The sequence below is a fragment of the Triticum urartu genome, chromosome 7, assembly GCF_003073215.2.
Source record: "Triticum urartu cultivar G1812 chromosome 7, Tu2.1, whole genome shotgun sequence".
NCBI lineage: Eukaryota > Viridiplantae > Streptophyta > Magnoliopsida > Poales > Poaceae > Triticum > Triticum urartu.
Genome location: NC_053028.1, coordinates 634,713,590 through 634,738,841, shown reverse-complemented (window position 1 = coordinate 634,738,841; position 25,252 = coordinate 634,713,590). Strand labels below are relative to the sequence as shown.

Genomic DNA, 25,252 nt, shown 5'->3' with positions numbered 1-25,252 from the left:
ATGTAACATTTTAAAATTTGAACTACTGCTTCATGAGGCTATTTGAACCTCCGCACTCTATGTATGCGGCTATTTGAATGTCTAAACTATATGTAAGCGGCTATTTGAACGTGCGGGATTAAAAAAAAGAGAAAGGTCAAATATATGCGGGTAGAGTTGGACGGCGACCTCCCGCATCCGTGTCCGCGGAATGATCCCCCATGCGCGGACGAATGTGGGAGAAAATCTGCGGGCCACCATTGGTGATGCCCTTAGCCTTCCCTTTCAGCTCCAGGTCAACACATACTATTTTCGCACAAAGTCAACCATTACTCAAATGCTCTCCCAAATCATTGAAGCCAACAACACCAAACCCTTGATTGCAATGTATTGTAATGGAGAAGTATAAACATGAGATGGCCCCAGGCTGCGTGGACCACAAAATGTCAACGGATAACCGAGAGCATATCCCTTTGGGGGGCCACGGATAATCCTCCAACCCCCGCATAACAAAACGATTTCCTCCTGATCGGCGCCTCCCTCCTCCGTCGTCCATCCCCACCACTCCCCGTCCCTCCCCTTTTAAACCCCCCACAAAATCTCCCAATTTGAAGCCATCTCGTACGGACCCCATAGCTCCCACCTCCCAGCACGCCCACCAGCGAGCAGAGTACCCCATGGCAGGCGGCGGCGGGAAGGTGGCCTGCGCGGCGTGGATCCGGCGCCGGGAGGACAAGGCCACCCGCGTCTTCGCGGTGCACGGCCGGCCCTCCCCGCCGGCCCTGGAGGTCCTCGGCTTCGACTCCGGGAGCTGCTCGCTCTCCGAGGAGCCCCTGGTGCGTCGCCGTCGCCGCCCGGCGGCCCTTTTTTTGCCTCGATTTTGGTTCGGCTTCAGATTGGACCGTGGTTGACCGTTGACCTGTGTGTGCCCTCTTTCCCTCTTTGGGTTTTGGGTTTTGCGCTGCAGGCGAGGATTGTGCTCGGGGAGGACCCAGGCGACGCGCCGCTCGCCGTCGCGGTGCACCCCACCGGCGACGAGCTCGTGTGTGCCACGGCCAAGGGGTGCAGGTGCGTGCACGACTCTGTTTCTCTCTGCCTGCTCTGTCTGTGCCCTGCTCCCTAGTTTGGATAGTGCTGAATCGAGCTGATCTGAAGGTCTGTGTTACAATTTGTGGCAAGGCTAATTAGATATTTGGATTATCGTGTGGTCATGGCAATCTAGAGAAGGAAACTGGCTTGGTGCTCTAGAGCCACGTGTGTTTGTGTGAATTGAAGCTAAAACTGGAAGGCCGCTGCACTTTATTTATTTTATCTTTATTAGAGCATCTCCAGCCGTTGCGCCCCCAAGACGCGCCGAAAACCGCCGCTTGGGGGCGAGCCGGCGCTATTTTAGGCTTGGGTGCTAGTGCGTTCCCAGCCGCCGCCCCCCTAGGTCGCCCCCAGGCGCCGATATCGGCCCAGTATCGGCGCTTTCAGCCTATTTTCGGCGCTGGATTGGCCCAATTTCCGGCGCAAAACGGCCCATGCTCGACGTGTTTCAGCGCTCATTCAAATAAAATCATCAATAAAATCATCACAAATAATAAAAACACTCATATTTCATTGCACGTCCAGCTAGGCGTTGCCCTTGAGCCTCCATAGGTGCTCCACTAGATCCTGCTGCAGCTGATGATGCACCTGTGGGTCTCGGCTCTCCTGGCGCATGTTGAGGAAGGCCGTCCATGTTGCAGGGAGCTGGTGATCCACTTGGGCAAGAGGACCCTGCCTGTAATATGGTTCAGTGTCAAACACTGGCTCTTCCTGCTCACTCTCAATGATCATGTTGTGCAAAATGACACAACAAGTCATGATCTCCCACATTTGATCTTTCGACCAAGTCTTAGCGGGGTACCGGACAACAACAAATCGAGATTGGAGCACGCCAAATCGAGGAATGGCGAGATAGCGGCGGCGGCGGCGGAGAGGTGGCTGGCGACATCGGTATCAGCAAGGTGTCGGGGAAGGAGAGGAGAAAACGGGGCGAATCAGTGTGACTTTTCGCCTGACAGTGGGGACCCGGGCGATTTTCCCTTCCGCCGGCGCCCCCAAGCGCCCCCCAGTGCGCCAGGTTCGGCCTGGGCATGCCGGGTCGGAAAACGGGCCGATCCGGCGGATTTCGGCGTCTTGGGGGCGCGACTGGGCCGTTTTTTCGGCGCCGGCGCTAAAAAAAACGGCCTGGGGGGCGTCTTGGGGGCGCGGCTGGAGATGCTCTCACTCTTACTACATATTTGCCCGTGATTTACCTGCCATATTAATGTGATTGTGTAAACAAAATGATTTTATTTAGTAAACACTTATTTTAATGGCTAGTATATTATGAAAAATCTAGTCGTTGTGTTGCATTGGAGACTAAAGTGTCTTATACGGCTTCCTTATCTGGGTGGAGGGAGTATTAGAGTGTTGAATTGATTACTATCGGCAGTATTGATTCAAGTTGTCCTTGCACATACTCTGCAAACCAATATCAGTGGTACAATGTTCCCAAACACCTGAAGAGCTTAAATAGAACCACTATAAATTAATTGAGGGATTTAGATTCTGTTGGATGTGTTAGTTCACTACATGTTTATTAAGTTCTGAAGATCTACGAAACCGTCCAAATGTGCAATGCAAGGCAGTGTAGTGTCCAACAAGAACTTTCTCCTCCTGTTACCAGGATTACAATAACAAACATATGCTTCGCGACTTGTTGAGAGAAGATACTTCTTGCACTTTGAATTTCTCAATAGCTGATGTTATTTATAGATTCATAGAAGTAATGAGAATCATAAATGCATGGGACAATACCTGTGTGAGTTGCAGGTGATGTACAGGTTTATTTCGCGGTTCCTGATATTTTTAGCACTGTTGTTTTTGTTATATTTTCTGATGAACTCAAAGTAAGCTTAATTGCTGTGATAAAATTATCGTGAGAGGCTGAGAGCAATACACATATTCTCTCTTTGTTAAATCTGATTTACTATTACCTTCTGTTTTTCCTTTTCTTCTTACTTTCATGAAGTCCAGTACTTTGTAACGAAAGAATGTTAAAATTGCAGGCTATTTAAACTGATTTTTGAAGAGTTCACCGTTCGCTTTATTGAAAGTAAAGCTCCAGCTATCGAATCTGTTGGACTGCAGAAATGTCTTGCCTACAGCACAGATGGTGCTAAATTTGCTATCGGTGGTGAGGTATTAAATTTTACTATGATATTGCCTCCTTTCTGTTACTTGGTTTCATTTTTCTTCTACTCCCTCCGATCCAAATTAATTGACGCTCACCTTAGTCACCAAGTACAACTTTGGATCGGAGGGAGTATTTTTTTAACTATGACATTTGTTAGCTGTGCAAGCTTTCAACGTTAATAGTTACCGTGATTCCATTCCTTTATGCTATTTCTTGGAGCTTGTTCATTTTTTGTGGTTTGCTTTGCCGATGCATTTTCTTTGATAGCACTATTCTTGTAGCTAAATTTTCGGAGATGTGGCTACTGCGTTTAATTTTCTCAATAGTATCTTTTTTGTACTACTCTAGGATGGGCATCTAAGAATATTTCATTGGCCAAGCATGAAGGTGCTCTTAGATGAACCCAACGCTCATAAATCCTTCAGAGACATGGATATCAGGTTAGGCCAAGTCAAAGAGTATTTTTCCTTAACAGAATGAACTACAGACTTGATGTAAGCACATACAAGTACATTGGCATTATCTCAACTAAAAACACTGATAATGTAATGCTAATCCCAGACATGCAAGTCAAGTGTTATGGTCCTTGGCTATCTTTTCTACACTTTATTCAGTAAACAGCATGTACTGATATTAGGCTGTTGCCTTCTCTCTTGTAGCTTAGATTCAGAGTTTTTAGTTTCATCGTCTACTGATGGTACTGCAAGAATTTGGAAGATAAATGAGGGGGTACCATTGGTCAACTTGACTCGATCTTCGGTACATATTATACGTTTGTACATTTCCTGTTTCCTTGTTTCTACGTCAGAAACTTATTCTCTGATGCTTTTCCTTTTCTATGCAGGACGAGAAGATTGAGTGTTGCCGCTTTTCTAGGGATGGCATGAAACCATTCCTGTTTTGCACAGTTGCAAAAGGTATGCTTTCTATCCAAGTCAAGAAAATAAATGTATGCATCTGCCCAGTTTAACTGGATATGTTTTCATCATTGGACAGGTAGCAAAGCTGTGACTGTTGTTTGGAACATAAGTGATTGGTCTAGAATTGGGTATAAAAGACTACTGGCAAAACCTGTCTCCACACTTTCAGTTAGCTTGGATGGGAAGTTTCTGGCTTTGTAAGTGGATAAAATACTCCTTGTGTTTTTTCTTTCATACAGTGTTGCAGTTGTGAGATTTCCTTTACCAAACCTAGGAAAATCTCGTATTCTATGTTCTCCTATTACTGTCTGGTCGAGTACTTTACTCTGGTTGTTAGGGGCTATCAGGCTATCATATAGGTTAAGCTCAGTGTGTTGCATGCCCTGAAAAGTTCATGAACACTACCCCTTCCATTAAGCTGAATACATAAATAATGACAGCATCAGCTGACATTTTGTTTTATTTGCTAATAGGTTGTTTCCTTGTATCGGTTACCATCTTTGACTTCCATTGCTTCTGAAACCTGACATGCTTCTGTATTTCTTTCAGAGGAAGCCACGATGGTGATTTTTGTGTTGTGGATGTAAAGGAGATGGAGATTTCTCACTGGAGCAAGAAGGTCCATCTTGGTTCCCCTATATGCGGAATTGAATTTTGTCCTACTGAAAGGTAAGGACTTATATATCATAAAGAACTGGGAATAATAGCCATTGCAAGAACAAATTTTCAGAAGTTTCTCCTTGTTTCCGCTATTAATTACATCATGCCTACTGATATTCCAGAGTTGTAATCTCCACATCGCCACAGTGGGGAGCAGAGCTGACAAGACTGAATGTGCCTGCTGACTGGAAAGGTATATTTCTAAGCCAAATTGCTGTCTGGCACTCAAGTGATAGGCTTTACTGACCAACCTGTTACTCTTTCTGTTTTGCAGAATGGCAAATCTGGCTCATACTCTTGGCGCTCTTCCTTGCATCAGCCATCCTGTTCTACGTATTCTACCAGAACTCCGGTTCCTTCTGGAGCGGAACGCCCCGACGGGACGTCATCGACCTACCAAGCCATGCAGAGTTCTGAACGAGCCTCCTCGGTCTCCTGAAAACCAAAACTCCTGGTGAAACTGTTCACCAGTATGATTCCCTTTCAAGCAATCCAGCACTGCAGTGTTATTTATTTCATTCATACCAAGAGCTCTTTCTTTCTTTATTAGTGTAGTCAATGTTGTATCAATCCAGTTGCGCGCCTATCTATCTGGTGACGTCAGTATTTATCGGGGGAACACTGTAAAATGACACTGTAAATGATAATAGTTCGAGAATGTCATCGAGTGTTAGTGGGACATTCAAGATCGCCAACTGAAGTCGACTCCTCGACACAAGTTTTCTCGCCGTCGACTTGGAGTCTTTTCATCCCTGCTGATGATGCAGCGCCATAGTGGCTATCTGGTATATACCCAGTTTGTTGCAGTTTTATTTCTATTGTCTGTTGCACTTTGAACCCCGTTTAATTCTGATCCTTATGATCGCTTGGTCTGTAATGTACTATGCCTTTGGTGGCCTACCCGTAATGCTAGTTTATCTTAATTACTTCTGGTTTGGTGCTCACCTAGTTCATCCATGAAAAACACCACTCTATTGTCTCCTGGGTTTTGTGCCCGGGCTTGGCCAGCCGGGCAAGTGTGCAGACATTTTGTCTGAACTATTGCAGCTCAAACCACATGCTGTTTTTCTTTAGAAGCTGCAATCCCCCAATTAAAGCCAGATCTTTCCTTCGAGATGAATCGTCGGGTGGAATTCTTTCCTCCTTCGCTCAGAGCCATTGGACGATCATCAGCTCAGAGAACGAGACTTCACACTAAGGGCATCTCCAGCCGTTGGCCCCTCAGGAGGGGCAAAAAATCGCCCCCTGGGAGCGCACCGGCGCTAAACCGCGCACTGGGGGCGTGATACCCCCCAGTCGCGGCCCCCCACGGGTTTTTAAAAGTCAAATACGACGCAAACACGACTCAAATTTAACGCAAACATCGACGAGTTCGTTCAAATTTAAACATACTTTACAAAAAAGGGAAAAACTACCGCGGGCTACCCCCGCCGTATCCCTCGCCGCCCGCCCACGCGGTTCTACATGCCGAGGAGGCGGTAGAACCGCGTGTAGTCACCGCCGCCGTCGTCGTCGTTGCCCCCGCCGACGCCTCCGCCGTCCTTGCTGCATCCCTCCCCCGGTTGGCGCGGCGGGTTGGACGGTCCGGGGGCGTCGTCATCGTCGTCGCTGAGGACCACGACGTCGTGCTCGTCCTCGCGCCCACGCTTGCGGGCGGCGATCTCCTCCAGGGCCCGGCGCTACCGGACCATCTCGTCGCGGAGGTAGTCGTCCCGCGCCCACCGCAGGGCGTCCTCGTTGGAGAAGCCACGCCGGGCTATCTCCTCGTACTCCACGGGGAGGCCGGGCTCCGGCTTAGGCTCCGGCTTGGGCTCGCCGAGGACGAAGTGGCCGGTGGGGGAGGCGTTGTCACCGATGCGGACGCCGGAGCTGCGGGTGCGCGCGCTGACAGGCGCGCCCTGGGGCTCCGGCTTGACGGGGCGAAGGTGGAGGCAGGGGGAGCCGCCGGACGAGGAGGAGGACCCCCCGGTCTCCATGCGCCTCGGGGTCCAGGAGCTTCCCCGGCGGCGTGTGAAGGACGGGGGAGCGGGGTACTCGAGGCGCGGTGTGTTGCCGCCCTCGATGTACTCGAGGACGGCCTCCAACGTGCGCCCGGGCACGCCCCACCACCGACGCCGGCCGACGGCGTTGAGCCTGCCGGAGGGCTCGACGCCGTTGGTGGCCTCGAGCTGCTCGGCGTGACGGCGGCGGAAGTAGGGCTCCCAGAGCGGGCTGTCGGGGACGTACCGTGGCCCCTCCCTCGCCGCACGCGGCAGGGACGAGCGGATGCGTGCGATCTCCGCACGCCGCGCCGCGCCGGTGGGTATCGGGGGCACCGGCACGCCGCCGGCGCTGATCCTCCACGCCCCGGGTACCCGCATGTCCGGCGGGACTGGGTACTCGGCCTCGAAAAGGAGGCGAGCCTCGCTCTCGTGAAGATGGCGGCGTCCGAAGCCGTTCGCTGTCGCGCCGTCGCCTGGGAAGCGCTCGGCCATGGGTGCTGGAGACGACGAGAGAGAGGAGAGGGAGGAACGACGACGGCGAGAGAGAGGAGAGGGAGGAACGATGACGGCGAGAGAGTACGAGTCGCCGAGTGCGCTGGGGCACGTCTTATATAGGCCGAGGCGCCGCCCGTGCGCGAGCCGCCGTGAGTACGCGTGGCGGGCGAGGGAGGGCGAGGGACGCGCGTCATCCGGTCTTCACTGCGCCGCCCGTGAGGCATCAATGGCGCAGGTTGACCGGCGCGGCAGCGCGGCAGCTTTGGCATTGATTCGCCGCGGGAAAAAAGGCGATGAGGACGACGAAGGGGCAAGAAGAGGGTAGAGTCGCTGACGCGGCGAGCCCGCGGCTGTTTCGCGCCAAAACAGTTCGCCCCGGCGTCCCCGGGCGCCCCCCAGCGCGCCGGGTTCGGCTTGGGTCCGCCAGCGCTGTTTTCGGCCCAAGCTGATGAAAATCGGGCTCCTGAGACGCGACTGCACCGATTTTTTGACGCCGGTGCAAAAAAAATGTCTGAGTGGGGCGCGGCTGGAGATGCCCTAACCACCACGCTGCACTGTCTGCAGTGTACTGCACCGATCAGTATCACAAAACGTTTATGCCCCATACTGACCACACTCTCAAACCTTCCTTCCTTGCTGAGCTCACCTCAATCCGGCCCACCAAAACTCTCCTTCGCTGATACTTGGTGATTTTAACCCTATGCGGTGGAGGAACAGAAAAATAATCGCTTCAGGCAGGCGGAAGCCGATCTCTTTAACGCTTGGCTCAACTCTCTCGCACTCGTCAAAATCCCGCTACTTGACAGAAAGTTTACTTGGTACAACAAGAGAGACGAAACCACACCTGAGAAGATTGGCAGTCTTCATTAACAATGTGTGGTCCCTAGCTTTTTCCAAACACTACATTAACCTCTCTCACCTGTTTCATTAGCGATCATGCCCCCCTTCAGGCCATTTCCTATTTGGCGCCTTAAGCACGGGTTTTAGGCCATTTGGCAAACCGGTGCATCCCCGCCCAGACTGCACTAGCTTCTATATGGGTCAGCCCAAGTAGTATTTTTCCTTTTTTGTATAAACCTTTGAAAAAAGAGTGCGCCCAATGAGATTAGAACACCAAATCTCTTTGCTTAGTGCAAGCCGAGGTAACCAACTGGGACATTGGGACATCACTTGTGCTGTGCCTAGTCTACTTCTTTTTCCTTTTGTAAATATAACGCTGAAAAATTGCAGCGTGTTATTCTCTATATGTTCTTTCTTTTTCTTGTTTTTTGGACGTTTAAATTCGTTTTTTCGTTAATTGTGTGAAACTTTGTTTTTCAAAATTTGTTAAGTTTTTTCTATATTGATGATTTTTTTTTCAAATTCAATGAACGTTTCCGAAAGCGATGATTTTTTTTTCAAATTTGTGAATTTTTTTCAAAGTTGCTGAACATTTTTCAACGATGAACTTTTCAAAATCAATGATTCTTTCCTACAAATCAATATTTTTTTAAAAAATCAATGAAATGTTCCTAAAATTTGAACTTTTTTCAAAACCCGTGAAGTATTTTAAAAAATCAATGATATTTTTAAAAAATCGAGGAAATTTTCTTAATTTTGTGAGCTTTTTTAAAAGTTGATGAAGTTTTTCCAAAATCGATGATAATTTTTCCCCAAATGGATGAATTTTTTTATAATTTTTTGTAATGCATAAAAAAATCGTAAGTTGTTTTTCTGCAGGCCAACAACAAAAAAACGAAAAGAAAACAAGCCTGCGGCCGAGCAAGCGAAGCGAGCGGGCATGCAGCTGGAGCGAGCGGGAGAGCAAAGTCCCGTTGCTGGGCTGCGACTGGCTTGGGCGCACGTGAGCGCCAGTGGGTTCAAGGGCGCAGAAGGCGCCGTATAGGAGCTCCCCCCTTCAGATACACTCCGTCCTCACGCACTTTTCGGTCTTGAAAATGCATGGGTGGCCCATCCGCAGTGCGGCCCAATAATCAGTGATGCTTGGATTGAACAACCAACATTGCCGTTGATCCGGCAAAAATAGATAACTGTTGCTCTAAAGCGAACAAGGCTGCTCGAAACTTTGTTCCTCTCCTAGTCAGTGAAAACAACTGTAAATTGTTATCTCAATAATTGACACTATTGAATAGCGGCGATTTCTCTTCATGCCCGAATTACACCTGCAAACGTTGGTGATCCAAATTATTGATTGCACAATTACTGAAAAGGTCGCTTACTAGAAGCAAAGGGGCAAAGTGCGAGCAGTACTGATAGGTGACGAAAGCACAAGATTCTTTCGCCTCCACCCATTATCGAAAAAAATAAGATCTCAGCCCTCGAATACGACGACACATAATTCACGGATCATCTACCAAAAACTGCAATCCTCACTTCCTACTACACACAACTTCTTGGACCCGTGCAAAGCACCAACCGGGAATTGTGATCTCCACGAGCTATACCCATGGTTTACTATTTCAGTTAGAGAAAATTTAGCACCAATTGAAATCACCGACATTCAGTGAATTTCGGTGATTTCAGTTTGCATTTCAGCCAAATGATGGAAATATTCACTTGAATTCAAAAAAAAGAAATTTTTTAAAAAATATTTGAATTCCTGTGCACTACTAAAATTACTGAAATATTTTGGCCGAAATGTAATTATTTCAGTGTGAAATTTAGTGAATTTCATTGAAATCTCACAGAAAGTGGAAACCATGGCTATACCCAAACGCGGTTCCATAACTACACTATCTCGATGCTCCCTTTTGCACCCAGGAAATCAACGACTCCATCTAACAAATGAACAAGGATGCAAGCCCTGGGCCTGATGGGTTTAGACCTGGATTTTACCGAAAGTTTTGGCCCATCACCAGACCGCTATTCGAACTACTTTTCACGCGCTTCTATGATCTTTAGATTGACAGTACGTCCATAAACCAATCTTTAATGGTGTACTCCAAAATATATCTTATATATCTTTGCGGAGGAAGTAGCTTCCAAAAACGAAACTACAAGGACTGCTGACGCCTTCCGTCGAGTTTCGTTGCAGAAGTGCCCCATCAAAATCATTGGAAAGGCCCTTACCAACAAACTAAAGCCAATCATTCCACTGCTTGCCTCAGATGATCAAAAAGGTTTTCTATCAGGTAGATCAATATCGAAAAACTTCCTCTATGCAGCTAACCTGCTTAACTGTTGCCACAGATCAGATCATCAGACGCTCATGATGAAACTTGACTTCAGATAAGCCTTTGACTCTGTCAGTTGGGATTCTCTCCTAAAATCCTTTCAATTAGGGACTTTCCTGAATGTTGGTCCAACTGGATCAGTGAATGGATGCCCTGGTCCATGGATAAACTACAAGCAAGGGCTCCCACAAGGGGACCCCTCTCAGTCTATTTACTCATAATCGTGGTAGACCTACTCAAATGCATGATTGAGTTGGCACATTAAAACAATGAGCTTAACCACACGATCAAAATTGATCTCCCACCAATTGTTCTCCAATATGCCGACAACACACTCATTCTGCTCAAAGCCACACCAATGGCGGCCCAAACCTAAATCAAATTCTTGACGATTTCGCTGCATCCACGAATCTCCATCTAAACTACAATAAAACAACCTTTCTAACTTTAAACGTGACCCAAGTCTTGCCAACGCACTAGCCTTTGATCTTCAAACCACATTAACTAATTTCTCTCAAACATATCTTCGCCTCCCACTCTCACCAACTAAACTGACAATCACAACCTTCCAACCTCTACTTGATAATTTTGATAGATACCTTTCTGGTTGGGCTGCTCTGCTCCTGACAAAAGGGGGGCACATAGTGCTACTCTTTGCAGTACTGGACTCTCTTCCAACTTATTTCATGGGCTTCTTTCAGCTGCCAAAAATCCTCATTAATTTGACTGACAAAAATTGTAGGTGCTTCTTTTTGTCAAACAAGGACATATGCACTGGGGCTCAATGTTTGGTGGCATGGGACAAAGCATGTACTCCCAAAACAGCAGGTGGTCTAGGGGTTAAAACATTCGTGCATAAAATTTTCTCTTATGATGAGATTTGCTTACAAATTCTTGCATTCCACAAACCTAATTTGGAAGCATTGGATCCTAATCCTACCTCTGTTAGAATAAATCCGAGGCACTTCGTCGATCATCCGAAGATCAAGCAATCACACGAGCACGACACCGAGATTTGTTAACGAGGTTCACCGATATGGTTACATTCCCGGGACCTGACTACGGGCGCTCCTCCCCGTGACACCGTCACAATACCGTATCCGGTCGCTCTGGACACCGGCACATGCCGTCGGCTTCCCCTACATTCCGGTGCTATTATGTTGGCATAGATTACATCGTGTGTCTACCCCCGATATATATGAGAGGCCTAGGATACAAGTGTCCTATTTTGGACGCAACTCCTACCCTGTCTACACACAGTCCAAAACCAAGTCCAACTGTAACCTACCTTGTACGATGATATTCGACACAACTCTAACAAACTCCACCTTGGCGAATATTCTCCGCCACCTTGGATTCATCCGTGCGTCGAACCTCCATGTACATTGGACTTGAGATACGCCATGAGCACCGCTGCTACTCTCAGACTCCATATGACTCCACCTGCAACTGTAGTCCCTTCTCGTCTTCTTCACAGTCAACACTCGAGCAAAATTAAGTCTCTCATTACTCTACTTTGTCCTCCCAACTTTCGGAGTTTTCGTTCAAACGCCATCACACACCGGTAATTTATGTGCGTGAAAATGAACAACTCATATATTGGATGTCACATACAAGAGTTACCTGAACTCAACATCACCGCTCTTTCTTGATCGTCTATCTGAAACTTGAAGGAATTTCACCGTTGCCCTGTGTCACTCTGAGTCAAATTCATAGTTGTCTCATCCTTTTTTCCGTAAGTCTTTGACATGTCCCATAGCTATAGCAGTCTGCCTCCTTCTGTACTTGTCATCCGCACTTTGCCATGTGCACTGAACATAACAGAATATACGGCCATGTACTCTCTCAGCTTTTGACAATTTTAGACTCTCTGCCACTTTCTCAGATTCTCCATGGTCAACTCCTGTCCATCTTCCGGCACCGATAGACCCAGTCACCAACTTGAATTCGGTACTCATCAACACTGCTTCAGCACCCTCTACACAATTTGTCTGACCACCAGTGCCTTGGCCTGTCGCTGTGTCCCGTGCTTACCGCATGCCTCGCCGCTATCATCGTGTCGAGCCTCTGTTGTCCTGATCGAGTCTCTTAAGGTCGCGAACCCACACCACTCAACCCCCACTGCAGAGAACCACCGGTCATCACCGACCGATGCCGAGTATCACGTCTCCATCAGACCACTGGTACCCAGTCCGATCCACGTGTCTCTCGCTATCCCGCTGAAATAGGCTTCGACTCTCCATGCATTTACGCCGTAGCCCCCCCATCAGCACAGAGTGTAGTCATCCATTATACTCCAACTCCACCTTCAACATGACTCCATGTAGCTGCGCCTTGCTACCCCGTGCCCTGTCGACTTCAATCCCCCTTGTGTGCACCGTCTTGAATCAACCTTGCGCCATAGTCTGTCGAAGCCGCACAAGCCCTCAGGCCTGCACCACGTGTTTCCACGCCTCAGAAGTCGGACACCATCAGCATCACGCTCCTATGTCGTCGTCGCTGAAATCACCGCCGTCTTCTGCTTTGACCGACATCCCAGTCGATCCATCAGACATTCCAGTCTGACCCAGCCGAAATTATCCGACTGCAACCATGCTCCACCCTGCGTCGTGTCCGCCCGCACATCTCCGTGCATCGCTTGACGCATTGTATGCATGATCCTGTCACGACGCGCTCCAGACTGCTCCAAGCCTTGCACACGTTGTCCCGACGTGCTTCCGCAGCTTATCTCCGCGCGGCTCAGGGTCCGCACCTCGCTTGCCTATTTGTGCACCTTCATAGCCTTGTGTGTGTACATGCTTCCATCACCATCCGAGTACGAAAGAAACACCCAAAAAATTCCTTGCTAGCCTTCCTTCTTCACGCGTGTATATCACAGAGCCCAAACAAGTTGATCATTCAACAACTGCACTCCGTCCACTACAAAACACGTTACTAGACTGAACCTTTTTCTTTTCTGTCCATGCTCAGATTGATGAAAGATTAGGCCACACGCCCACAGTGCCTGGTCGTGTGCACACATCGCTGCATCCCGCACCGCATCAGCCTCGTGGCTACACCTGCCACGCCAGCGTCCAGGCAACATCCGGGCTGTCGCGTTCCACTGCCCTGCGCCCCGCCATTGGGCTTCAGCTGGGCCACACGCGTGTCCCGCCTTGCACCGCTGCACGCAAGTAGCTCACGCGATCCTCTGCCTGGCCTCCTGCCGCACTCGGCCGCCGCCCTGAAGACTCCTGCTGCTCCACGTCTCTGTCCGATCTTGCCGAGATCGCTTTTTTCCTTTAACAAATCTCGTTCAGCTCCTGCAGCACGTACCAGCATCCGAGCCACAGCGCGCCTCCGCGTACCTCCGCCTAGGCGTACGGGGACGCCAAGCCTGGCCTACGCCCCCACCGCTCAGCTGAGCCCAACACAGCCTGGTCAGCCATGTGCTCCCCGAGCAATCCGCCTACTGCTGTTTACACGATACACCGCCGCTCTGCCCTCCGATCTTACCGAACTGGCTTTAGCATCAAGCTGTACGTTGTTGCCATGTGATCCGCGGATCTGACGACGTCTCCAGATCACTCCCGTCCGCTGCGACTTCACGCTAACGATGATCATGACATTGAATCTTCCTCCTCTAGATCAACAAAACCACGACCTTCTCGTAACCTTGCTCTGATACCACTTGTTAGAATAAATCCGAGGCACTTCGTCGATCATCTGAAGATCAAGCAATCACACGAGCACGACACCGAGATTTGTTAACGAGGTTCACCGATATGGCTACATCCCCGGGCCTGACTACGGGTGCTCCTCCCCGTGATATCGTCACAATACCGCACCCGGTCGCCCTGGACACCGGCACATGCCGCCGGCTTCCCCTGCGTTCCGGTGCTATTATGTTGGCATAGGTTACATCATGTGTCTACCCCCGATATATATGAGAGGACTAGGATACAAGTGTACTATTAGGACGCAACTCCTACCCTGTCTACACACAGTCCAAAACAAAGTCCAACTGTAACCTACCTTGTACGATAATATTCGACACAACTCTAACAACCTCCTTACCCAATCTCTATGGGTTCAAGAGAAACTTACTTAGCAGAATTAGTCGACAAAAATCTTGAACCTCTCAGAGAATTAACTAAATGCACTGTCAACAGTGGCACCTTCACCTTCTTTTGGTAGATAAATGGGTTACATCAGCTCCACCGGGCACTGCATTTCTAGCAATTTACTCACACCACCTCAAACAACATGCTTTTGTTAAAAAATGCATGAAAAGATCAGCCCACTAACCTATGTTGCAACAAAGGAACTTGCAATGCTTCCGGTCTTTCTACAAGGGGTACTGCTCACAGAATAACCGGATCGAAGAACTCTTGTCGGCAACGCACTCTTCTCCACCAAAACTTCCTACTCCATGTTATACAACACGGTCGGACCCAGCTCTAGGCAAGGTTTGGTCATCAAAAGTGATAGACAAAGGGTTTTGGGGTTATAGGCTTCGACACCTGAGAGGGTCGGCCACGATAACATATATATAACAAGGGGGTACCTCATCGGGTATAGATACATTGTACAGAGATTACAATACGTACAACTCTACAAGTCTAACACCCTCCCTCAATCTTAACCGTGATCTGAAGAATTCAGAAGATTAAGATTGCGACGACATCCCTCAAACTGAGGTAGTGGCAACGGCTTTGTGAATATGTCAGCAAGTTGATCCTTTGATGGGATGAACTTGATCTAAAGCAACTTCTGTGAAACTCGTTCTCTGACAAAGTGATAGTCAACTTCGATGTGTTTCGTTCGGGCATGAAATACCGGATTTGAAGAAAGGTACGTAGCGCCGATGTTGTCACACCAAAGAGCAGGTGGATGATGCTGAGAGACTCTCAACTCTCGAAGCAAGGACTGAACCCAGATAAGTTCAGCGGTGGCATTAGCAACTGCTTTGTATTCCGCTTCAGTACTACTATGAGACACTGTAGCTTGCTTACGAGCACTCCAGGCGATCAAATTAGGACCATAGAACACTGCATATCCCCCCGTGGATCGCCTGTCATCGGGGCTACCAGCCCAATCTGCATCAGAAAACACAGAGAGGGCACCGGAAGGAGCAGATCGCGAAGATGCAGGCCTAGAGCAGCAGTCAAGCGAACATAGCGCAGAATGCGCTTCACAGCAGTCCAGTGAGTATCCCGAGGAGCATGAAGAAACTGGCACACGCTGTTCACCGCATAAGATATATCAGGACGAGTAATCGTCAAATACTGTAAACCGCCAACAATACTGCGATACGTTGTAGCCTCATCCGAAGGAAGAAGGGTACCATCAAGTGCAGAGAGTCTATCAGAAGCTATCATGGGAGTGGTAGCAGGCTTACACTGAAGCATACCAGCACGACGAAGCAAATCCAGAGAGTACTTCTGCTGAGCGAGAGTCAGACCGGCATCAGAATGAGAGACCTCCAAGCCAAGGAAATAATGAAGCCGACCAGGATCTGTAATGGCAAAATCACTACTCAAAGCAGAAACAAGACGATCCGCAGCAAGAGCCGACGAGCTGATCAATATGATGTCATCGACATACACCAACAGGTACATAGTGACCGTAGGACGCTGTAGCATGAACAAGGACATATCAGCTGTGGAAGGAAAAAATCCATGTGCACGGAGGGCAGAAGCTAGGCGCGCATGCCAAGCACGTGGTGCCTGTTTAAGACCATAAAGAGCCTTCACCAAGCGACACAAATGTTGCGGACGAGCAGGATCAACAAAACCAGGCGGCTGACGCATATAGACCTCTTCATCAAGAACACCATGCAGAAAAGCATTCTGAACATCGAGCTGTCGAAGAGACCACCCACGAGTAACCGCAAGAGACAAGAGCAGACGAATAGTCGTAGGCTTGATCACAGGACTGAAGGTATCATCATAATCAAGACCTTGACGTTGTTTGAACCCACGAGCAATAAGCCGAGCCTTATACCGTTCAATAGAACCATCAACATGTCGCTTAACTTTGAATACCCACTTAGAATCAATAATATTGACACCACTATGCGGAGGAACAAGACGCCACGTACCATTTTTGAGCAATGCCTGATACTCTTGTTCCATTGCAGATCGCCAGTGAGGAATACCCAGAGCTGCTTGATAATGACGGGGTTCAGCAGAAGGATCAGTTGCAGAATGAGCTATACAGGCCGCGAGCCAGGCAACCGTGCCATCGGTGCGTTGGAGCGGTCAAAAAATACCACTCTTGCTGCGACGACGTCGCCCCGGAAAACAAGGCTCCTGTCGATCTTCCTCCTTGGAGCAGGTTGGACAGGAATGGCGAGGCGAAGACGGACGCGCCCGCCCCGATCGGATCGGTGAGCGACGCAGGGGCCGAGTAGGGATCGGCGAGCAAGGTGGTGGCGGCGGACATAGTCGCCGCGCCGGAGAGGGCAGCGGCGGCGGCCTCGGAGGAAGCAGCGGAAGACGACATGGCTAGGTCAGGATCGCTAGATCGCATCTGATACCATGATAGACAAAGGGTTTTGGGGTTATAGGCTTCGACACCTGAGAGGGTCGGCCACGATAACATATATATAACAAGGGGGTACCTCATCGGGTACAGATACATTGTACAGAGATTACAATACGTACAACTCTACAAGTCTAACAAAAAGTACCAAACAAAATAAAGGTTTTTAGATGGCTACTCTTTTATGAGAACTAAACACCTGCAAAAATCTAATAAAGAAAAATATTGTCGACTTAGAGGAATGCCCCCTGTGCATGCAAGCATCTGAAGAAAACACTCACCTCTTCTTGATCTGCCCCAATGTGAGAGCCATCTGGTGAGCCACTGGTATCAACCATAACTGCAGAGACATCAAGGACCTATGGTGCTTCAAGCTACAAGCTTGCCTTCCATCATCTCAACAAACTTTTATGATGTTGTAAATTCTTTGGGGAACCGGGACTCTGGGAATGCCTGGGTTTTATGGAAAATTTGCCTGTATCCGGCAGATATAACTAAAAACATTGTTGGCGAGCTGATCCTTTGGACACACAGACTAAGAAAAATAGAGCAAAAGGAAGACGGTGTCCAGTGCCATGTGTTCTTCTCCTCTCGGTAAATGATTGTCCTATAAACTCCACTGAAAATTCAGGTGGTGACCAAGGGGGGTGGGGGGCGTTTACAAAAAAGGTCATTTTCCCCTACTTTTATCAAAATGTTTATTGTATTTGTGGTGCAGTAACCATGGTAAATATGCAAGTTTAATTTGTTGGATTGTGATTTTGGATTCTGGTTTTGTTGCGAGCTAGAGTTTATTAGTCGAACCTGTGTTGTAGTTATGTGGAGAATCAGTGTGATACAAAAGCAAAGATAATTATCAAAATCCCTCCTAAGATTGTTAAGCAAACATGCATGCATGTGCGTGAACGGGAACAAAAAAAGTTTCACGTGGTCGTAATCGTAAGCCCCCAACACATGGAAATTACACATCCTCTATTTCAACACGTCACCCCATCTGTGTCGCCGTTTATCTTCCTGTCCATCCTCTCTCTCCTCCCTCTATGTATGTGTGCTATAATTGCAATGAATGGCCAAATATCAAGAGCTAAAGTGATAATTAAAAACCTATCATCCACAAATATTATCATGATTTGCAGCAGTTGAAAAGTTCATGAAAACAAACAAATAATTGTTTGGTTGAAAATTATAATTCCCTTCGAAACTAAAAGAACGGATATGAAGAATCATGATTATCTAACGAAATAATTACGGAAATACTAATCGGAGAACGTTTCCTCCGTAGTTTTAGAAGAAAAATGTCTTCCCCTGAAGAAAAATTTCTTTCTTTGAAGAAACTGTCATGCTCTTGAAGAAAATGTCATGCGAATCTAAAGAAACTGCCAACAAAAATATTCGCAAATACCATCCCTCCCAGCAAATGTTCGCCAATTAGGCTAACATTGATGCTGGGATCTATGTAAAAAGGCCTTAAGGTACTCTAAAGTTCAAAAGGTAAATATTTGAAACATACATACTTTGCTACATTGATTTGCCGAAAAGTTATGTATTGTGCACCAACTAAAGGAGAAACTCAGAGTCCTACAAACATATTGAGAGGCAAATCAGTTACATGGCGACGGAGGCAGGATTACCTAAAAAGTAATGTAATGCCTGTGCATTGTCACTGGACAAAAAATTGCATTGTTGAGCATGCGACTGATATGCTGCAGTGTCCATAGTTGACTGTAGAAGAAACCTATCGATGCATTTGTTCTTCTATCATAACCAAAATTATTTACAACACATTACACATGCACAACTCAAACATGCAGTTTGCTGGAAAAAAACACATGAAATGCTTGCTCTTGCAATTTGCTATGAAGTCCTCTCTAATGAACTGCAATCGCCACATTTCCTATAATACGAAAATTGTTCCGCTCAGATAGTTGTAACCGAACAAACCAACCAACACCACTCCCCCATCTCATCTTTCTCACTCTCGGCCAGTCTCCCAAAATGAGTAAAATAGTGACCAGCACCACCGCGGCAGGCCAGTAGCAAGGGATAAGGGCGGCGGTTGAATTCCTTACACTTTGTTTCCCTCGGTATCCTTTATCAAGTATCTCTTCATTTCTCCTCATCCATGTTTCGGTCACATAAAGTGCTAGCTACTTTCGTATATCCAACATGCAGTTCCAAATAGTGTACCCAGATAGTACAAACACATTGTGCAATTGTGCATATATGGTCACCAGTTAGAAGTATGCCTTTCGAGGACTCCATGCCACGAGATAAGAGACATGGAGCTGAACTTAACCCACCACATCAAGAGTCGGCATGGGAGGTATTAGGAGGTGCAAGTGTGCCTCAGCTAAGTTGGTGAGGAGCGGTGAACCTTGCCGTGGTACGAGTAACCCTGAGGTGTCAACAAAGCTCACCCATGAAGGAAGAAAAATTCGGATCCAATGATACTGCTCCACCGGGTTATGGGCGCCTCGTCTTGCCTCTCAAAGCAAAGCGTTGGGACACCAACGCAAACTCTGTTCCATCGACATTTGGGTGGATCAAAGGTGTGGGGTGCGCCTTCTTTGCTAGGCTTGTGCTTTGATTGGCAGATATACGTGAGCCGGTCGATCCCAAACCATGCTCAACAAGCTGTAGAACCATTTGGTCGTACTATGAGCCTTCTCAACTAAAATATCATTACTTCTTACAGGACCTGTTGACACCTGATTTTGGCAAGATACAGATTGCAATGAAGATGGTCTCGAGTGAATGGGTTTTCAACATGAAAAGATTCACGTCGCCGAGTGGAACCACTTTGATGTTTCGGTTATATTCATTCGACTTTATCTTACATACCGAAACTATACTCCGAGTGGCATAATTCAATGTTCCGAGTGGTTTTTGGCCAATCACGTCTTCAAGATGACCTCGGATGAAGGAGCACTCTTAAGGAATTGTCTTCGTCTCGTCGAGGCAATCGATTTTGATATATAAATCATCTCAATCCGAGTTCATATGCAAAAGTTAGAGGCAATACACTGCAGACCGAACTTCAACGGAAATATGGCGCGAGGTGCCAGACACTTGTCTGATAGGTTGCGCGAGTAATTCGGCCATCAAGACGGCCTTGAATCGAAAAACCTTCAACACGAAAAAGTTTTGTCTCGTCGAGCCGATCGTTTTTCATATAAAAATTGTCTCAATCCGAGGTCGTATGCAACCTGGAGAGGCAAATCAAGATCAGGCTGTGTTTTCAGTCGGGAAATCCGAGTGAAAAGTTTACCATCCGAGTGAAAATCTACCGATCGAGTAAAAGGTCGAGTGAAAAACTTATCGATCGAGTAAAAGATTGGCTTCCGAGTGAAAATATAGTAATCCGAGTGAAATTATCACCCGAGTGAAGTTATTCCGAGTGGAAAGATTACCATCGGAATGAAAACTTGACGTTCGAGTAAGATATTGCCTTCCGAGAGAAATATAGTCATCCGAGTGAAAGATTGTCTTCCGAGTGAAATTATAGTCATCCGAGTGAAAGATTGTCTTCCGAGTGAAAGACTCTAACATCCGAGTGAAAAGGTTCAGTCGGACGAAAAACTCTAATATCTGAGTGGATGAGCTCGGATCCGAGTGAAACTGAAGATGTGCCCGAAAGGTAATCCAGATGACCTCGGATGGAAAAGTGATCAACAGGGAAGTTGTGTGCATCGTCAAAACGGTGAACTTTGGTTTTGGAGTCATTATCATATAAGATAGTATACGGCCTGTAGGTTCACTACGAGACTCGGACAATCCAGTCCGTTACATGACCGAGTCCGACTGGATATTAAAGATGGCTTCGTAGAATATTCAAGATGGTCTTATTTGGAAAAGTGTTCAACATAAGGATTGTTCGTCTCGTCGAGGCACACAAGTTTCATATTTGGTCCGTCTTGATCGGAGGTCATATGCAAGCTTGGCGGCCCGCGCAAGGAGGAAGACAGAAGTTGGGCCAGATTCAGACTGAATCCGAGTTGGAATAGAACTAGGACTCTAGGACGTGAATTGATGTAATTTTTTGTAAGGAAAGCCTAGATGAATCCTTTGCTTGTACGGGAAGTCCAGCCGCCTCTTATATATGTTGCGGGTGATGGCCGATTGAACAACACACAATCGAACAAATCAATATACTACTTTTTCATCTACGTTTTATCTCTCCGCCGTTTTTCTATCTCGTTCTTCGCTGTTCTTCGTGTTTGAGAGCTGTGAATCCCGAGGCTCTAGGGGCGAGCGAATCGACCTAGGGCAGCCCATAGCCGCCGCATTCCCAGACGGGGTCCCTCCCGGGGGTGTGGGGTTTTCGGGTCTGCAAAAGCGCCTGTCGACTGTCTTGCGTATCGCGCTGTCGGTCGGGTTTCCTTCGACGTGAGCTGTGGTGCATCACCCACGGCGTCGAGGGTGAAGGAAATATGCCCTAGAGGCAATAATAAAGTTATTATTTATTTCCTTATATCATGATAAATGTTTATTATTCATGCTAGAATTGTATTAACCGGAAGCATAATACATGTGTGAATACATAGACAAACAGAGTGTCACTAGTATGCCTCTACTTGACTAGCTCGTTAATCAAAGATGGTTATGTTTCCTAACCATGAACAATGAGTTGTTATTTGATTAACGGGATCACATCATTAAGTGAATGATCTGATTGACATGACCCATTCCATTAGCTTAGCACCCGATCGTTTAGTATGTTGCTATTGCTTTCTTCATGACTTATACATGTTCCTATGACTATGAGATTATGCAACTCCCGTTTGCTGGAGGAACACTTTGTGTGCTACCAAACGTCACAACATAACTGGGTGATTATAAAGGAGCTCTACAGGTGTCTCCAAAGGAAAATGTTGGGTTGGCGTATTTCGAGATTAGGATTTGTCACTCCGATTGTCGGAGAGGTATCTCTGGGCCCTCTCGGTAATGCACATCACTTAAGTCTTGCAAGCATTGCAACTAATGAGTTAGTTGCGGGATGATGTATTACAGAACGAGTAAAGAGACTTGCCGGTAACGAGATTGAACTAGGTATTGGAATACCGACGATCGAATCTCGGGCAAGTAACATACCGATGACAAAGGGAACAACGTATGTTGTTATGCGGTCTGACCGATAAAGATCTTCGTAGAATATGTAGGAGCCAATATGGGCATCCAGGTCCCGCTATTGGTTATTGACCGGAGACGTGTCTCGATCATGTCTACATTGTTCTCGAACCCGTAGGGTCCGCACGCTTAAGGTTTCGATGACAGTTATATTATGAGTTTATGAGTTTTGATGTACTGAAGGAGTTCGGAGTCCCGGATGAGATCGGGGACATGACGAGGAGTCTCGAAATGGTCGAGACGTAAAGATCGATATATTGGACGACTATATTCAGACATCGGAAAGGTTCCGAGTGATTCGGGTATTTTTCGGAGTACCGGGTAGTTACGGGAGAAGCAATGGGCCTTGATGGGCTTTAGTGGGAAGAGAAGAAAGGGCCAAGGGGCTGCTGCGCCCCCTCCCCTCTGGTCCGAATTGGACTAGGGAAAAGGGGGCCGGCCACCTCTCCTTCTCCTCCACTTCCTTCTCCCTTCCTCCCCTCTTGGTGGACTCCTACTAGGACTTGGAGTCGTCCTAGTAGGACTCCACATCCTGGCCACACCAATTGCCTTGGCGGGCCTCCTCCTCCTCCATCCTTTATATACTGAGGCAAGGGGCACCCCATAGACAGAAGTTGATCCACGTGATCATATTCTTAGCCGTGTGCGGTGCCCCCTTCCACCATAATCCTCGATAATATTGTAGCGGAGTTTAGGCGAAGCCCTGCTGCAGTAGTACGTCAAGATCGTCACCACGCCGTCGTGCTGACGGAACTCTTCCCCGACACTTTGCTGGATCGGAGTCCGGGGATCGTCATCGAGCTGAACGTGTGCTAAAACTCGAAGGTGCCGTAGTTTCGGTGCTTGATCGGTCGGGCCGTGAAGACGTACGACTACATCAACCAAACGCTTCCGTTGTCGATCTACAAGGTACGTAGATCACACTCTCCCCTCGTTGCTATGCATCACCTGTTGGAAATATGCCCTAGAGGCAATAATAAAAGCATTATTATTATATTTCCTTGTTCATGATAATTGTCTTTATTCATGCTATAATTGTGTTATCCGGAAATCGTAATACATGTGTGAATAACAGACACCAACATGTCCCTAGTAAGCCTCTAGTTGACTAGCTCGTTGATCAATAGATAGTCATGGTTTCCTGACTATGGACATTGGATGTCATTGATAACGAGATCACATCATTAGGAGAATGATGTGATGGACAAGACCCAATCCTAAACATAGCATAAAGATCGTATAGTTCGTTTGCTAGAGTTTTTCCAATGTCAAGTATCTTTTCCTTAGACCATGAGATCGTGTAACTCCCGGATACCGTAGGAGTGCTTTGGGTATACCAAACGTCACAACGTAACTGGGTGACTATAAAGGTAGACTACGGGTATCTCCGAAAGTATCTGTTGGGTTGACACGGATCAAGACTGGGATTTGTCACTCCGTATGACGGAGAGGTATCACTGGGCCCACTCAGTAATGCATCATCATAATGATCTCAAAGTAACCAAGTGTCTGGTCACGGGATCAGGCATTACGGTACGAGTAAAGTGACTTGCCGGTAACGAGATTGAACGAGGTATTGGGATACCGACGATCGAATCTCGGGCAAGTAACATATCAATTGACAAAGGGAATTGCATACGGGGTTGCTTGAATCCTCGACATCATGGTTCATCCGATGAGATCATCGTGGAGCATGTGGGAGCCAACATGGGTATCCAGATCCCGCTGTTGGTTATTGACCGGAGAGTCGTCTCGGTCATGTCTGCCTGTCTCCCGAACCCGTAGGGTCTACACACTTAAGGTTCGGTGACGCTAGGGTTGTGAAGATATGTATATGCAGTAACCCGAATGTTGTTCGGAGTCCCGGATGAGATCCCGGACATCACGAGGAGTTCCGGAATGGTCCGGAGGTAAAGAATTATATATAGGAAGTGCTATTTCAGCCATCGGGACAAGTTTTGGGGTCACCGGTATTGTACCGGGACCACCGGAAGGGTCCCGGGGGTCCACCGGGTGGGGCCACCTGCCCCAGGGGCCACATGGGCTGTAGGGGGTGCGCCTTGGCCTATATGGGCCAAGGGCACCAGCCCTAAAAGGGCCCATGCACCTAGGGTTTGGGGGAAACCCTAAAGGGGGGCGCCCCCTTGCTTGGGGGGCAAGCCCCCCACCCCTTGGCCGCCGCCCCCTAGGAGATTGGATCTCCTAGGGCCGGATCCCCCCCTAGACACCCCTATATATAGTGGGGGAGATGGAGGACATCACACCTCAGCCTTTTGGCGCCTCCCTCTCCCCTGTTACATCTCTCTCTCGTAGTATAGGCGAAGCCCTGCTACTGTGACGCCCTGCATCCACCACCACGCCGTCGTGCTGTTGGATCTTCATCAACTTCTCCTTTCCCCTTGCTGGATCAAGAAGAAGGAGACGTTACGCTGACCGTACGTGTGTTGAACGCGGGAGGTGCCGTCCGTTCGGTGCTAGGATCTCCGGTGATTTGGATCACGTCGTGTTCGACTACCTCATCCCCGTTCTTTGAACGCTTCCGCTCGCGATCTACAAAGGTATGTAGATGCATCCGATCACTCGTTGCTAGATGAACTCCTAGATGGATCTTGGTGAAACCGTAGAAATTTTTTTGTTTTCTGCAACGTTCCCTAACAGTGGCATCATGAGCTAGGTCTATGCGTAGTTCTTCTTGCTCGAGTAGAACACAATTTGTTGTGGGCGTAGATGTTTTCAACTTTCTTGCCGCTACTAGTCTTATCTTGCTTCAACGGAATTGTGGGATGAAGCGGCCCGGACCAACCTTACACGTATGCTTACGTGAGACCGGTTCCACCGACAAACATGCACAAGTTGCATAAGGTGGCTGGCGGGTGTCTGTCTCTCCTACTTTAGTTGGAGCAGATTCGATGAACAGGGTCCTTATGAAGGGTAAATAGAAGTTGACAAATCACGTTGTGGCTTTCACGTAGGTAAGAAAACGTTCTTGCTAGAACCCTACTTCAGCCACGTAAAACCTGCAACAACAATTAGAGGACGTCTAACTTGTTTTTGCAGCAAGTGCTTTGTGATATGATATGGCCAAAGTTGTGATGAATGATGAATGATCGATACGTGATGTATGAGATGTTCATGCTATTATACAAGGAATCACAACTTACATGTCGATGAGTATGACAACCGGCA

General features: G+C 47.8%; 1 protein-coding gene across 1 annotated transcript; it reads left to right on the top strand.

The window, feature by feature from the left end:
- The first annotated feature begins 468 nt into the window (after positions 1–468).
- On the top strand, positions 469–5,692 carry LOC125520678 (SEC12-like protein 1). Its single transcript, XM_048685641.1, has 10 exons — positions 469–815; positions 947–1,047; positions 3,057–3,189; positions 3,533–3,624; positions 3,844–3,943; positions 4,029–4,101; positions 4,181–4,301; positions 4,654–4,773; positions 4,887–4,957; positions 5,039–5,692. Exons 1-10 carry the CDS (start codon positions 657–659, stop codon positions 5,179–5,181), a joined length of 1,113 nt encoding a protein of 370 aa, XP_048541598.1. The 5' UTR covers positions 469–656; the 3' UTR covers positions 5,182–5,692.
- Positions 5,693–25,252: the final 19,560 nt, after the last annotated feature.

Coding starts and splice junctions, on each gene's coding strand:
- LOC125520678 (XM_048685641.1), top strand. CDS start 657: ATGGCAGGCGGCGGCGGGAAGGTGGCCTGCGCGGCGTGGATCCGGCGC. Junction 3,625..3,843: donor TTCAGAGACATGGATATCAG/GTTAGGCCAAGT, acceptor TCTCTCTTGTAG/CTTAGATTCAGAGTTTTTAG. Junction 4,102..4,180: donor GTTTTGCACAGTTGCAAAAG/GTATGCTTTCTA, acceptor ATCATTGGACAG/GTAGCAAAGCTGTGACTGTT.